At 39.3% G+C, this 15,308-nt stretch overlaps 1 protein-coding gene and 1 non-coding gene across 3 annotated transcripts; both read left to right on the top strand.

Annotated features, from left to right (window-relative positions):
- The first annotated feature begins 2,627 nt into the window (after nt 1–2,627).
- On the top strand, nt 2,628–7,551 carry mapre3a (microtubule-associated protein, RP/EB family, member 3a). 2 transcript variants are annotated; one of them, XM_078277535.1, is made up of 6 exons: nt 2,628–2,749; nt 2,844–2,989; nt 3,138–3,294; nt 4,741–4,883; nt 5,151–5,303; nt 6,220–7,551. In XM_078277535.1, exons 1-6 carry the CDS (start codon nt 2,629–2,631, stop codon nt 6,286–6,288), a joined length of 789 nt encoding a protein of 262 aa, XP_078133661.1. In that variant the 5' UTR covers nt 2,628; the 3' UTR covers nt 6,289–7,551. The 2 variants fall into 2 exon arrangements, with proteins under 2 accessions (XP_078133661.1, XP_078133660.1); XM_078277534.1 differs by having other exon boundaries at nt 3,138–3,330.
- Nucleotides 7,552–8,842: 1,291 nt separating this feature from the next.
- Nucleotides 8,843–8,915, top strand: trnaa-agc (transfer RNA alanine (anticodon AGC)). The gene has a single exon. It is a non-coding gene; the product is annotated as a tRNA-Ala (tRNA).
- The last annotated feature ends 6,393 nt before the right edge of the window (nt 8,916–15,308 follow it).

Below are 15,308 nucleotides of genomic sequence, written 5' to 3'. Positions count from 1 at the left end.
GGGCCACAGAGTTAAATCTATTAGATATATCACCAAAAAAAGAAAACACAAGGGGGGGGGGGGCTCGGACTATAAGCTATCGATATATCACTCACAGGAGACTTTGTTTTGCAGAACAAGCATTTTTACTTTAATACTTTAAGTCCATTTTACTAATAATACTTCTGTTAACTATTTTACCCCCCCCCCATTCTCAGTTCAGCTTGTCCAATATGACGATTTCGTGCTTTCCTCTGTTTTATATAATTATAAAATGAATATCGTTGGGTTTTGGACGATTGGTTGGACAAAACAAGACATTTGAAAACATCCGTTTAGGCTTTAAGAAACTGTGATAGATGGAGGGATTTTCACAATTTTGTAACACTTTACATCAAACTATTAATGAATTGATTAATCAAGTAAATAATCAATAATGAACAGCTAGTACTGTTGTATTAGCACTGTTACTGAAGTAAAGGATCTGAACACTTCTTCCACCACTGTTTTTTATCCAGCAACAGATAAAACATTAACATAAGGTTAACATAATGTTTGTGTTGCCTGCCCTCAGTAAAACCTCGGTGACCAGCAGGCCTTAAATCCAACCAGACACATCATGTGTCTCTTAGCTGTAATAGGCCAAAGTCCTATTTATAATAAACCTTTAACAGCATGGAGTCAGGCGCATGCGCGGTTGGAGCTGGATTGTTGCAGCCCCAGACAGGGCGGCCCGTTACCATGCACTGCACCGCGTAGGGTCTGACAACGACTACGGCAACGGGCATTGACATAAGGAATACTGCCAGCGTGATAACAACACAGACACTCCTGAATACAGTGAGTATCACCGCGCGAAATAATCCTTTGACCCACTCTCGCATTCTTGTTTCTTTTTTTTTGTGCGTGGTGTTTGCGGGGGAGCGTGTGTTTTATTCCCATGCAGAGAGGAGGATATATTCCCCGTGCACTGTCAGTCCTGAGCTATTCGGGGAGGCCTGTAGAGGGGGCCGCTAGGAGAGCAGCACCAGCGTTGCGGGTTTTTTAACCGAAAGGCACCCAGCAAACGGGCACATTTATTGTTCTCAGCTTGGGCTTGAAATGTCAGACCCCCGCCCATTTGTTCTTGTTAGACTTCGGGGTTTTGCACCCACGATTTTGCTGCAGTCATTTACGGAGCTTTCTAGAAGGCCCAGCAGGTTTTTAGAGAATATACTTCCCTTTCGTGCGATAGGCTATACAATAATCCATGTTAAATAGAAATGACACCTACTTCAAGGTATGCGCTCGCAAATGTAGCTGAGGCTGCATGGTTTTGTCCTATAAACGCTTTTATTGTTGGTTATATGGTTGTAGTTTATATTATCATGTAATTGTAAGCTAGCCCCATGGGAGACTGCAGCACGCTGCTGAAGGTGCAATAACAATATTATTAGTGTTACCTCCTGAAATCACTGCTTACACTGCCGGTATTAAGCGTGATACCGTTGTTTTTAAGTGTGGAATTTGGTGACATACTGTAATTTCTCTTTCAGGCTGTCACCTGCAGACACAGTGTGACCCATCATTTTACAGTTCATGACTTGCTAGTGTTAATGTGCATTTTTACTGCAGGGTATGTCAAGGTGTCACAGGCCCATTTTGACAAGACACCACTGGAAGGTATTAGCAGGCGAGCAAAGTGAGCACAGAGAAGGCTGGAGCTGCCAGATGTATAAAGCTGCTCACAAACATCAGGGTATTTCTGTTTAATCTAGGGAGGATTATGCTCACAACACATCTGTAGATTAAAACTGAAACTAAAGATGCTTCTCAGGCACTGTGTTTACAGTAAAAAATCAAGTGTATTGGCCAATATCACCAGTGTCAGTGGGTTTAACCGGCCCACAACTGCCACAACTAGCCCTCAACGCCTTGGGATATAAGGAAAGTAAATTTCCTTATGCCCCCCCCCCCACTAAACAGTTTATACAGATTACAGTCAGGTCTAATACTACAGTATAACATCCTACATCAGGAATCCAGGACAAATACATTAAAATAAGTCCAGTAAAGTAGGTCCATGAATAAGAGCTGAAACAATTAATTTAATCAGCTAACTATTCTGATAATCGATTAATTATTTAGGTCATTTGTAGAAGTAAAAATACGAAGCATCATTTGTATCGGCTTCTCTGTGTGAGGATCTGCTGTTTTCCTGTCTTACATGATAGTACATCGAGAAACAATTCTATGAAGACATTTAGGAAACTTTAGGGAATTGTAACAGCCATTTTTCAGTATTTTCTGACATTTTATAGACAAAATGATTAATGAAGAAAGTAATCGGCAGAATAATCAATAATGAAAATAATCCGCAGTTGCAACCTAAATACGTATATCATATCCTTCGAAGTCCAAGATGTCTGGTAGGTTGAGTAAAGGCAAGGGGAGGATCAGATGTGGTGTGGACGTGGTGGGCAGCGGGGTTCAGTAAAGGGTGGGGTATCTTGGAAGATGGATATAAGACGAGCAATCTGTGTACATGTAGAGGCCAATCAAAGACAGATGAAATAATCTGTTTTATTAACTAACTTTCAGCCAAACAAAAAAAGCATTCCAACTGACTGACCATTTCTCTCTTCTTATGTTGTTTGTTTCAGGTAGGGGATGGCAGTTAATGTGTACGCCACATCTGTGTCCATTGACAACCTCAGCCGACATGACATGCTGGCATGGGTCAACGATTCGCTGCACCTCACCTACACCAAGATCGAACAGCTCTGTTCAGGTAGGGCTAAAGTTCCAATCTAATACTGCTGAAAAAAAAAAAAAAATCAGAACAAGACAACAAAAACAAATCTTTGCGTCTTTGTGTTTTACAGGAGCGGCATATTGCCAGTTCATGGACATGTTGTTCCCAGGTTGTATCCTTCTGAAGAAGGTCAAATTTCAAGCCAAGCTGGAACATGAATCTATACACAACTTCAAAGTGCTTCAGGCAGCTTTTAAAAGGATGAGTGTTGACAAAGTCAGAATACTTTTATCATATTATCATGTATTCCACTATATTTTTAATCATATTTAAGATGATTTGTTGTTTTCACATATAACAGCAGCATAACATGCATGTTATGTCGCATGGAGCTATTCAAGCGTTCCCTGTTTTCATCCTCCAGATAATTCCTGTGGAAAAGCTTGTAAAAGGGAAGTTCCAGGACAACTTTGAATTCGTGCAGTGGTTCAAGAAGTTCTTTGACGCCAACTACGACGGGAAGGAGTATGACCCTTTACTATCCAGACAGGGGCAGGACGTGGCCCCTGCCCCCAACCCAGGTGATCACTTTATCCACAAACCAAAGAGAACCCCAGGTAAACCAAACAGTTTTGGCTTTGCTGCACGGTCTTGCTGAGCTTTGGATGGCTCAAAAGCGCTCCCTGCAAGCAAGTGGTGTGAGCAGCACGATTCACAGACTGGCCGCTGTCTTCTTAGATCCATCTCACTGCCCAGCATTCACGAGCAACATGACACCGTGTAAGTAGGGTTGGGCATCGTTTGGATTTTAACAATTCTGATTCCAATTCTGATTCCGGTTCTTATCAATTCTCGATTCCGATTCTTTGAGGGGTGGAGTTGAAACGGGTCACATGCCTATTTTCACAGATAAGAGGAAAGTTTTATTTTGATTCAATGGTGGTTTGCAGTTTTACAGGGCTTTTTCAATGTAAAATAAAGCCACACTAGAGTGCTGCTAACTGTGCTCCATGGCTGCAACTCAACAAGCGCCTGGCCGCTTCGGAAACCAAAACTTGCGCATGTTGAATTGGGAAGCGATTGATCGGATTTGAAACCAAATCCTCTAAACGATTCCAATAAAGAAAGGATTCTACTGGAATTGTAATTTTTGAAACGATTCAAAGTAGGAATCAGTTCTCGATGCCCAATCCTACCGTGTAGGTAAGTCACTGGTGGCATTGTAGTAATCACCACAGTGATTGGTGGGACGCAGCATTAGTGGGGATGAAAATCCACAACATGCAACTGCCAATTGTAACTCGCCTTCCCAATTCTAATTGATCATGATCAGTGATGCCAGAAGACCCACAAAAATATCAAATGCGACCATTTTCTCCAGTGTTCTGCATTAAGCAGCTGATGCAACTCAATTTCTGATAAAACTGATAAACGCAAGTTTGTCTCATTTTACTAACAACAGTAACATCGGCCTGACCAGCCTTGCTATGTCTCTGTGAAAGCTTTTTGCTTGAAAATAATGGCGAACAATCTAACCTGATTTGTAGTGTGTCATAGGCCTGCTTTGTGGCTTTGTCACTGGTAAGAAGCAGTGTGGTTGTAAACGGGCAGAATGACCCTTTATTTTTTAAACTTTGGTAATGCGTGTTGCCATGTTTTGACTTTGAGTTTAACACCTCTCCTGAAGCACTTATAGAGGTTTGGCAGGACGCAGGGGTTTTCTGTTTTATCGATTTTTGTCTCAAATAAATGTGACATTCTACCGTTTTAAATGATTTAATACATTTATATTTATAATTTGGCTTTTTAAAATTTGGCTATCCAAATTTGATATCAGTTCTGTTGTAAAAAAAAAAATTTGAAATCATTTCACAAAAATGGCATATCAAAGGCACAACATTATGCTATAAGATGATGACATCAGCTCTCTATAATGTGCTATATCCATCGCCACAACTGCTACAAAGCCAACATCAATGCAGTCAATTCATTTTAATTCAAATGATAAACATCTCTGACCACTCCAGGACCACAGAGGACATCTCCAACAGTTCCCAAAAACATGCCAACGCCACAGCGCGTCCAACACAACACTCCAGCTCTGAGGAAGAATCCATCTTTGTCTAGAAACGGGGGAAGTGATGCTGAGATCATGGAGCTAAATCAACAGGTAGACAACAGTACTTAAACCATGTCATCTATCTACCCTATCTATATACCCCTTCTCAGTCTCATGTCTACGTCTACTTAAATCAATTGATTTATTGCATTAATGGAAATAACTTTTTCACAGAAGACATTTTGCGCTGTTACAGTAGGAAAAGCATTCATTAATGACAGTCACAATGTCGGCTATGAAAAAAAGCGTGTAGTAAAATAGTGCCACTTAAACGGGTTTATTTTTTTTATGTGCTGCTATTTTTCTTTCCTGTCTAAGTGTATGGAGTTGAAGTTGACTGTAGACGGACTAGAGAAGGAGAGAGACTTCTACTTCAGCAAACTACGAGACATTGAGCTGATATGCCAGGAACACGAGAGTGAAAACAACCCCATCCTCAGCAGGATAATCGACATTCTTTACGCAACAGAGGTATCCATCCTTTATCAGCAACAAATCCAGGCTGCACTGCACCATTTCCATCTGCGTGCTCTTTACTCACTGAGTTACAATAGAGAGCCAGAGGGAAACCTTCAGAGTTCTATTCCAGAAATAAGTACACCCCCCAACCCTATTGACATTTGTAATAAAGTAAACATAACCATACTCAACAGTATGTGAGTCATGTGGCTCACTCCATATATGTGGCTCACTCCATATATTCAATTAATATTGGTCATTTAAAAAAACTAATAGCGTGTCTGCTAATACAGATAATCTAATACTGTTATTTATTCTATATTTTTCTTTTTAGACACCTTAAACACTAAATAAATAACTAACTAAGTTCAGACATCTGTCTGTATCCGTCTGTAGCAGCAGGACCATGGAGGTATTAAAGAGAACAGGGCCCATTCAATCCAATGAAAGTTGATCAATGGCTGCATGCAAATGGCTTCACAGCCCAGCCCTTGGGGGCGAGAGCTGGACAGAAATGATCAAACAGTGTAGAAGGTTTTAGACAGCATCGATTATATTAGAAAAAATAACTTAGATCAGAGTGTTGGTGGGTATCATAGATATGGACGAAATCAAGTTATGATGACAGAAGTACCCGCATTGGTGCGCAGGTACATTTTAGTTATTTATTTAGAGAGTTATTGGATGACAATTGTCCTAAGTATATGGACAGTAAACTCTGGGAACAAGTTTATTTTTTCTGAAAGACAGATAAAACAAATGCTCAATGGGAGTATATAATTAGTTACAAAAGCTAGCCCGGACGTGACATCAGAAATTGGGCTCTCTGTGTAGAGGCCATTGTTTATCTGTTTGTATGTCGTCTTTGATCAGGAAATTTTTTTAAGTAGAAACCCTTGAATGATAACTTTTTCTCCCCGTTTCTCAGGATGGCTTTGCACCTCCGGAGGATGAGGACCTCGATGAACAAGCTCACCTGGACCAGGATGAATACTGAGCCCTTCATTTCCCTCCCCCCTAACATCCCCATCTTCCCTTTCCTTTTCCTTTTGCCCTCATTTGTTTTCTAGTCTCTCTGCACACTCTCTTTAAATACTCACCATTATCCTTACTCTCTGTCGTTCTTTTCTTTCTCATATGTATATCTTAACCCTCCCCCTCCACCCTCTGGCCATCTACACAGTATACACAACTACTCTGCATCAACATCTGCTGCTCCTCCCTGCCTCCACTTACACAGTAACAATAGCAGTAATGTATGGCATATTCCAGTTATTTCAGCATGAGTACCACAGAAAATCGAGCCGAGCTTGGCATGGAGGTTGTTATGGCAAACAGTGAATTTTAAGTCTGTAAATATTGCCGACCTTGTGATTTCTGAGAGAATAATGTCTTTGCTCATTATGGAGTTATTTATTTGCCTTTGGTGCGCTGTGATACTTATTAGAGCACAGAACAATACTGCTCCAATGTGCCACCAGGACACTCCCAGGGCCACTAAAACTGTAACAAAAGTGACTTTTTAAATAACAATTTCTTATTTATTTAACTTGTATTTAATTTAGATGAACTTTCTGTAGCAGAATTGGTGCAAACCCTGCTGTACATGAATTGAAAGCTGAGGCCATGCGTGTTATGTGTTGTTCAGTTATGGTTTGTGCTTGAGTCAGAATCAAGCCTTTAGTTTCTGTTATGGTGTGTTCATGGCATGTAAAAACGCTGAAGGAAATCCTTTGGTGTAATGACTCAAGGCGTATGATCAGTGCTCTGCAATTATGTATTATTGATCAGCAACATATCTGAGCATGAGAATGTTAAACATTGACTGTGAATGAGTGATATTTTGTATATGTATTTTGTGTGGAGATTTTGTCTGATGTCGCACGATCCTGGTTAATTACCGCTGTATCTTTTAGGCCGACGTGCAGAAGCCTATGAGTTTGAAATTTTGAGGTGGAAAGCCACCTGCAGACTGACAACTTGGTTATAGATTGTAGCAGTGCTAATGTTTTATTCTAAAATATAAGGGAGCCTGACACTGGAATAATACAGACAATTTTTACATGTCAGGTTTTGTCATGTTTATCCTGCTAATCATACTGTGTACACTTTTCATTTGCTGTTAAGGGTTGCCTAGGGTATATGAGATATAGTTTGGAAGAAAGTCAGTATTAAAAAAAATCTGTGACCAGTTGACTGGTCATCATAAGCATCCAGTTAAACCAAGGAAGTCTCCTTGTCCCTTCCCAGCTTTTTTTATTTGCAAACTGGCTGTCCTCTGCTCTGAAACTTGCAGTCATTGACCATGTAAACATCTACAGAACACTCATCTTTTGAGTTTTGAATAAATAAAAAGTTGTGAAATAAATGGTGGTGGTTTATTTTGAGTGAGAATAGATTTGTATTGCAAGCTCACATGGGCCACATGTTCACAATAAACCCTACAAGTAAAGGGTTAACGTTAGTTTAATTGTATATGAGATTATATGTGGTCCGCAGTAAGCCTGTGCAAATCTATGACAAACACATAACATTGCCCGAGAGATTATGACCCTGGCACCTCTTTTGGTGTGCAAGTCAGAGTTTTAATGTTCATGTTAACACTGCGAAGTAGAGGGTTCACATCTTTTCATTATTTAAGTTCGATACAGTCAAATATTTAACCTATTTTGAACCTTAGTTAGATGATAACAGCTTCTTCCAGATTTTTGTAACTTTCACTGTAACCTAAAGTTCATCGAGTCACCCGCCGTGAGCTGGATTCGAACCTGCGATCTGCCGGACAAGGTAAGCGTTCTGAATTTAAATCCCCAAGCTATAAAGCCCTAGCCTGGACGCCAGCCGAACTTAGCCCCGCCCACAACATTCGAGGTCTGTAAATTCTGACTAGAATCTTATGCAGCGTTCCAGGCTACCCGTAACCCGTGTTTTCACAACCTTCTTTCCGTGAAAGTGCCCTGGAACGGCAGTCAAACCCGTAACTTACTACTCGTGAACTCGTAACAGATCGTTGTACTCCCAGTTACAGTTTTGACGTCACACACACATAAACAACAATGTCGACCCTTTTGATGCTGTACAGACGCCGGTGATTAACTGTGAGAAATAGACATAAATAGGCAACGTAAAGTAATTCCACACATTGTAGTCCAAACAATACACATACGATTGTGTACTACTGCAGGTTATGTTTATTAAATTAAGCCCAAAATATGTTGCCGACTAGAAATCGCTAGTATCAGCTAGCGCGAGCTAACGTCAACGGTAGGTAGCCGCTAGCTAACGCTAATGCTAGCTAGAAGGGTTTGTCGTGACTTTGCCTGGAACGCTACCAAGTTGTGAGTCGTGACTTGAAGTCGTAACTTACGGGCTAAAAATTGTGTCTGGAACGCAGCATGAGTGAGTATGACGATGTCAGGCTAATGACGCCCTCTAGCGATCAGAAATCCCATAGTTATTTCACGTCATTGTATTGATTAATACTTATTTTGTGTCATGAAGAACATTGCTTTGGCTTTAAGATCATATGATATCGTGTCATACGTCAGAACGGGGGATTAGCTCAAATGGTAGAGCGCTCGCTTAGCATGCGAGAGGTAGCGGGATCGATGCCCGCATCCTCCATAACGCTTTTTTTTTATTTTTTTATTTTTTATTATTATTATTATATTTACTGAGCGAAACGGACTTATCATTTAACATTACACTTCAAACCCTTGTCGTTTCGCCGGGGTAACAATGAAGGTACCTTGAGAAAACTATCCTTCTGCGTTAACGACCTAACGTTACTTTTTATCCAGTAGAAACTAGTCGTTTGACATGCTAGCTCGTTCCAAGTTTGTAGTTCTGACCAACGTTACTGACAAGGAAAACATGTTTATTAAGGAGAATCTTCGACCAAAATAAAATGTCTACGGTGCATGCAACTGAGTTTATACAAAAACATCAAGCGTATCAATCAGTACTATAACGTCTTGCTCCATTTGTCCCACGCTACCTATAAATGTCAAAAGCTTAACTCCTTTTGCATTGGTTTTTACCTGCAGTCAATATTCCAACGGGAGCGTCACCGTCCTTGAAAATGCAGAATACCGATGATAGTGCATGTAAAAAAATGTGGTTGAGCTGGTTAAAGATGAGAATTAACCAGTAGTCTGTTGGTTCTATTGCTGACCAGCAGATGGCAGCACAGCAGCATAAGTTGTGTTTGGGGGCCGCTATGAGAGGGCCGCTATGAGAGGGCCAGTGAAAGAAAGTTACACTGTTCCAGTGACTAGGAAGTCATTCGAACGCTGCGCTTTGAGGAAGGTCTGTTACGTAAAATAGCACAAATCCCCAAAAGACATTTATATTAAACAATATTTGATTAATCGCTGATTTCACGCACAGTGTAATTTAAAAAATTGCTAGAGCCCACGTTATATTTCAAAATTTACTTAACTTACCTGTAGCTTCATTGCCGTCCATTTCTGCCAAATGAATCGCCTGGCAACCGCAGAAGGAAACTGAAAATGTTATCCCGCCGTCGCACTTTTTTACCCAAGCTAGCGGTGTTTCCAATGATAGCGTTTTACCATGCTAAACATTTAATTCCAGAGAATAAACTAAACTGTAAACCAGTGAAACTAACTTTACCCTGCGTCCTGTTCTTAATATTATTTAGCAGGTCACAGACTTGGCTTAGCTAGCTACATAATGAGTTCGAGTTGACAACTTGTTTTCGACCAAGCTATCGCTAGGAGGCGTCCTTTTATTATGACGAATCATTGGGGGCATTCGATTTCACGTCATCAATTTTCACATTGGATATATATATATATATATATATATATATATATATATATATATATATATATATATATATATATATATATAGTCATATCGCAAGCAAAATTGATTAAAAAAAAAAAAGTATATTATCCAATCTCAGTGGAAGTTCATGTAGTTCGCTTGCTAAAATGCTGGAGACACCGTTCATAACCCACGCTTGCCAAGTATACGTTTTATTTCCATTATTATTATGTTTGTCATGCTTTCTCATATTTTTTAACAGAAATGTTTCCCCTCCCATCTCCTCTTACAGCATATTGAATGTCATATATGAATCTCGCACTACCAAACCACACTGCACAAATGTAGTATTTTTCTACATTTCTTTAAAATAAATATCCACAAAAATTACATTTAATTTTTTTTAATTCCCAATAACTTTGGAAGGAAACTTGTTTAAGCCCCTAAGACATGAACGCTGCTGCCACTGAACAACACTGGAGAGCTTTAACAGCCATGTATGTGATCAGATGACCGGACAGATTATGTAAGATTAGAAACGTTTGTAGTTGTTACTTTATTCACAAATTCAAAAGTCAGACAAATACTGCACACTGTTGACAAACTGTTAAGTTCACAATAAATCAGCACAAAGGTGACAGTCTTACCCTGCGACAGCAGCAACCACAACAACCAAAAGAACAACATCAATAATAATAATAATGATGATGATGATGATATTTTAAGCAAGATAAAACTAACCGTCATTGTGAAATAATAACAATTTGCACCACTACATTGCAGTAATGGATTTTAGCAATTACATGTCAATATAAGAATAGGCTTGCTTTATTGTGTACTGTAGGCATTCTAATGCTTGTAATCTACAACTTGATGGTGTCTTTGGTCAAATGGCAAAAAAAACGTTTTCAAAAACACAAGGGCAACATACATGTGAAATCATTTCTTTGTGTGTGTGAAATCCAGCAGATATCTCAAGCTCCCAACATTTTCTTCACCATGTAACCAGGCATGTTGTAGAGGAAAAGAGCCACGATGGCCAGCAGCAGGAGAGCACTGACAATCTTGATGGTCAGCCACCTGTACTGGTCACATATCAGGTGTTTCGCAGCCTTGAAAGGAATGAGGAACCAGAGAAGGGCGATATCTGGACGGCTGGTGGAGCAGAGACAAACAGTGTGTTAGAAATTTGACAATCTATATTCAAAAATCCATTGGGTCCAAATACACTGTATTTATCATAAGTGGTGCAGTAACAGTACTGATACAACCCAGGGCTGATACAAACCAGTAACTGTAGCCAGGCTGCCATTGGCAACCAATTCTTGGCCTGTTGTTGCCATCAGTGGCAACCACTTTTTAAACATATAAAAAAATAAGGACAGCAAACAGCAGAACATGCTCCTCAAAATTAATATATATATATTTTTTAAATATTTGTTGCATTTGTTATATTTATTTATTGCTTGCTGTTACAGTCAGAACGCTGCATGTGATAATGCTGCACGTGTTGGTGCGTTTACGCATGTGCACACAGACATAGAGACAATGGTGAAGCAAATTAAGTTGTTTGACTGTAGGGTGAAAAGTTTGACTAACCCGTCAACATCACAAATACATATGCAAATTGATTCAACTGACCAAGAACCAGATGAACCTGAATGGAAAACAAAAATGATATTTGTGAAGTCTTGAGAGACGAAGTAGCCTGTCCGGCATCTTTGAAGCTGGGCGCAAAATTATACTGCAAAGCATGTACAGCATACACCTCGGTGAGTGACCCATCAAGTTGACTAGTTCAAGGTAGCACCTCCTACAGAACCACAGGGGTAGACACACTGGAGCTCGAAGCAACACAAGCAGGCAGCTTGGCAGGCAACGATATAATGAGGTGATGGCTGCAAGAGCTGGCACACCCAATGATGGGCTGATGAACATTCATAAGGTTAATGTCGCTAACAACACTACGAAAGAAAAATAATTTGGTTTTATATAACTGCACAGTATCTTAAATACTCAAAATATAAGGTGACTTAAAATGGCAACCATATTTTCAGTTTCGGCAACCAAAAGCTGATGCCTCTTTTTAAAGTTACTGTTGAGCCCTTAACCTGACGTTATAATCACTTCCTGAAACCAGATTTAAAGAAAAAATTCAAGGACTTTCCTTATTGCAGTCAAGTAGTTTTTAACGAATTTGAAGTTTTTTTTTAAAAACATCTAACAGTAATTTAGCTTACATTACTTTATTGATGAAATAATGTAGTCCGCTAAAGTTGAAAAAGTAACCAGGGCCATAGTCTGGCATTGCCAGACCTTCCTCCACAACGCTGCAGGGAGGGTCTGGCTAGTCTACACAGCATTCCGGGATAGGGGAGAGCTCTGGTTTATTGGAATTTCTTTTAACCAATCACAATCGCACAATCATAGTCCGCTAAGTGCCGGACGGAGCCACGGTGCCGCTGCAAAATAGCCTCAGGAAGGAACTTGTTTTGGTGGAACGTGTGTACGTTCAAAAGTTGTTTTAGTCGACAACAGAAAACTCCGATTGGACAGATAGTCTAGCTAGCTGTCTGGATTTACCCTGCAGAGATCTGAGGAGCAGTTAACCACAGTCCTCAGGAATCCACCGGAGTTTATAATTCCAACACAAAGAAAGCGGAAGGTAATGGACATCTGGCCGAAAAGAGGGACATCCGGGATTGCTCCGGTGCCGCCAGAAATTTCACCGGATGTCCCTCTTGGAACGTCGTGGATATCGACTACCAGGGCCATAATAGACTGTTGTAATGGTGTTGTGACTAAATGAAAACAATTTTTAGCACTTTACCTTAAGGATTCTAAAAGAGGGTCATCACTTTCAAGAGCACCACAAGCAAGGGATTGGTTGGGTGTGTTCATACTGAAATTGTTGCAATAATTTGACTTTGACAGTGTAACTAAGTAACTTAAGAGTTTCAGCTATTTAGAACTTTTATTTTGCAAGTTTAAACAATTAAATAAAGCTTGCTTCGACTTGATTCTATGAGCTGAAATGCATATGATAGACCGAGTCATGTGTTTTAAGCTTAAATTTACCGTAATTATCTTAATTAACTTATAATAACGGATGATGCAATAATAAGGCTCCCACTGTCCTTTCAGTTTCCGAATACATATACCACGCAAACAAGGACGCATGTACAAATGAGAGGACTACCAGAGTGATTGAGTGAGTTGTTCAGAGGTCATTTATGGACACATTTGAAATATCATAAATAACGCACAAACAGGACATGGCAAGACATTGTTTAAAGGAAGAAAATCTAAACTCTAACACAAGCCAACTCAAAGGTGAGCAATGGACATTGAATTTTAAGAAACAAGAAAAACTGCAGTTATCAAACCAACAGTAGCAATATGTTGAGATTTGTACACATTAGACTACATTAATAACCAATGATGGATGCACTCAAGATTTGTTATTCGTACTGCTATCGTAATAGTGCTATTATTTTGTCAAATGGTAAATTGCAAAACGTTCACAAACAATTCAAAATATTACTGAATGCACACCCTTTGAAATCATGTGCTGGTTTGAACTCAGACTCCCATCATTTTCTTCACCATGTAACCAGGCATGCTGTAGAGGAAAAGAGCCAGCATGGCCAGCAGCAGGAGAGCACTGACAATCTTGAGGGTCAGCCCCAGGTACTGGTCACATATCAGGTTTTTCACAGCTTTGAAAGGGATGAGGAACCAGAGGAGGGCGATATCTGGACGGCTGGTGGAGCAAAAAAAACATAAACAGAATTACAGAATGCCAAAGGCAGTCAACAATCTGAAATAAACACAGAAGAAAGTTTCTACAAAGCACTGATATAACCTGAGGGAAGACCTACTTACCTCCACACAAGGGATGATATACCTTTTTCGTGTGGAAGTTAGATAAGGAGATAACATTTGATAGCAGTGACCTGTGTTTGAGCCCTGTTATTACAGACTGTATGTAAAGCTCCTCATTCCTCATGTCCATACTGGTTATTAAATAAGTAATCACTACATTATGACTCTAGAGGACAAAATCCAGTCCTCGTATCATTCAAAAATGCATTCTAATGTTCAGCTGAAGGGAACATGAGGCCGTAGTTAAGACAAATCAAGTGGGTATCTACCAAAGTCCCAGTGTTTTTAGAACCTGAACCTACTCCAACATTTAAGATCAGTTAGATCTTTCTCAGATCTTTTATTCTCATTTTCACACACAATGTTTAGTTTTTTGCAACTTTATTCACAAATTCTGTCAAATTGTGCATAGTGCTGACCATGAAATGCAAATGTGCAAACCTAACCAGGACAGTGGTAAGAATTGCTCAAAGAAACTCAACTCAAAAGTAAGAAATCCAACTCACCACAATGAAAAATGATGTTTAATTTCATATGCAGTGAACATTACTATGGCATTGGTTAAATCGATAATTTTCATGATGTTCTTACCTTCATTATCTCTTGATCAAGTGAAATTCACTCTGAAATAACAAGGTTTAATTATCTTAGATAAAGTTCTAAATTCCCCCAGTATTTGTTTGTCTTCAATGCAAAAATCCTTTTAAGAAGCATGTACAGATATTTCTTTTCATTCTCGTATGATGTAAATATTATAGCTTGAAATATAAATTCTACTTCAAATCTTTTACTTTAAATAAGCACCTTTAACTATAGAAAATTAAATATGTTGATTAACTAAGCCGCATCAAATCTTTACTACCACTTTACACTGAACTGAACTGGTGCATTGAAAGCTTCATATGCATATAAATATGTAATAAAATCACAAACAAGTGGCAAGGGACGTTTAGAGGTTTTTTTCTTGTCACATTTTATGTGGATACACCAATGCTGACACTCAGCTCACTGATTTTCAGGTGACAAAAAATGTTAACAAGTGGTCTATGCACATTGAGTATCTTAAATAATCTACTTTTTGTCACCTGATAGCTGAGAGTCAATATATGAATATCCAAATCAATAGAATCCATCTTAATATTAAGGAGAAAATGTGTTTCTAAAAGCATTCTCAAAACATGTTGTTTTGCTATTGTTAAAATGACACGTGGTCTACTTAAATCATTGGTTGCATTCAGTTTTTAAAATGCTATGACTGAAGGGAAACTGTAGATAGAAAGTAGGAAAAGAGAGAGTTAGAAGCCATCCGCTTAGTGAAATTGCTGGAACCTTCTGCAGAGG

The sequence above is a fragment of the Sander vitreus genome, chromosome 20, assembly GCF_031162955.1.
Source record: "Sander vitreus isolate 19-12246 chromosome 20, sanVit1, whole genome shotgun sequence".
Lineage (NCBI taxonomy): Eukaryota > Metazoa > Chordata > Actinopteri > Perciformes > Percidae > Sander > Sander vitreus.
Note: the sequence above shows the minus strand (reverse complement) of the source record. Positions and strands in the feature narration are given on the sequence as shown.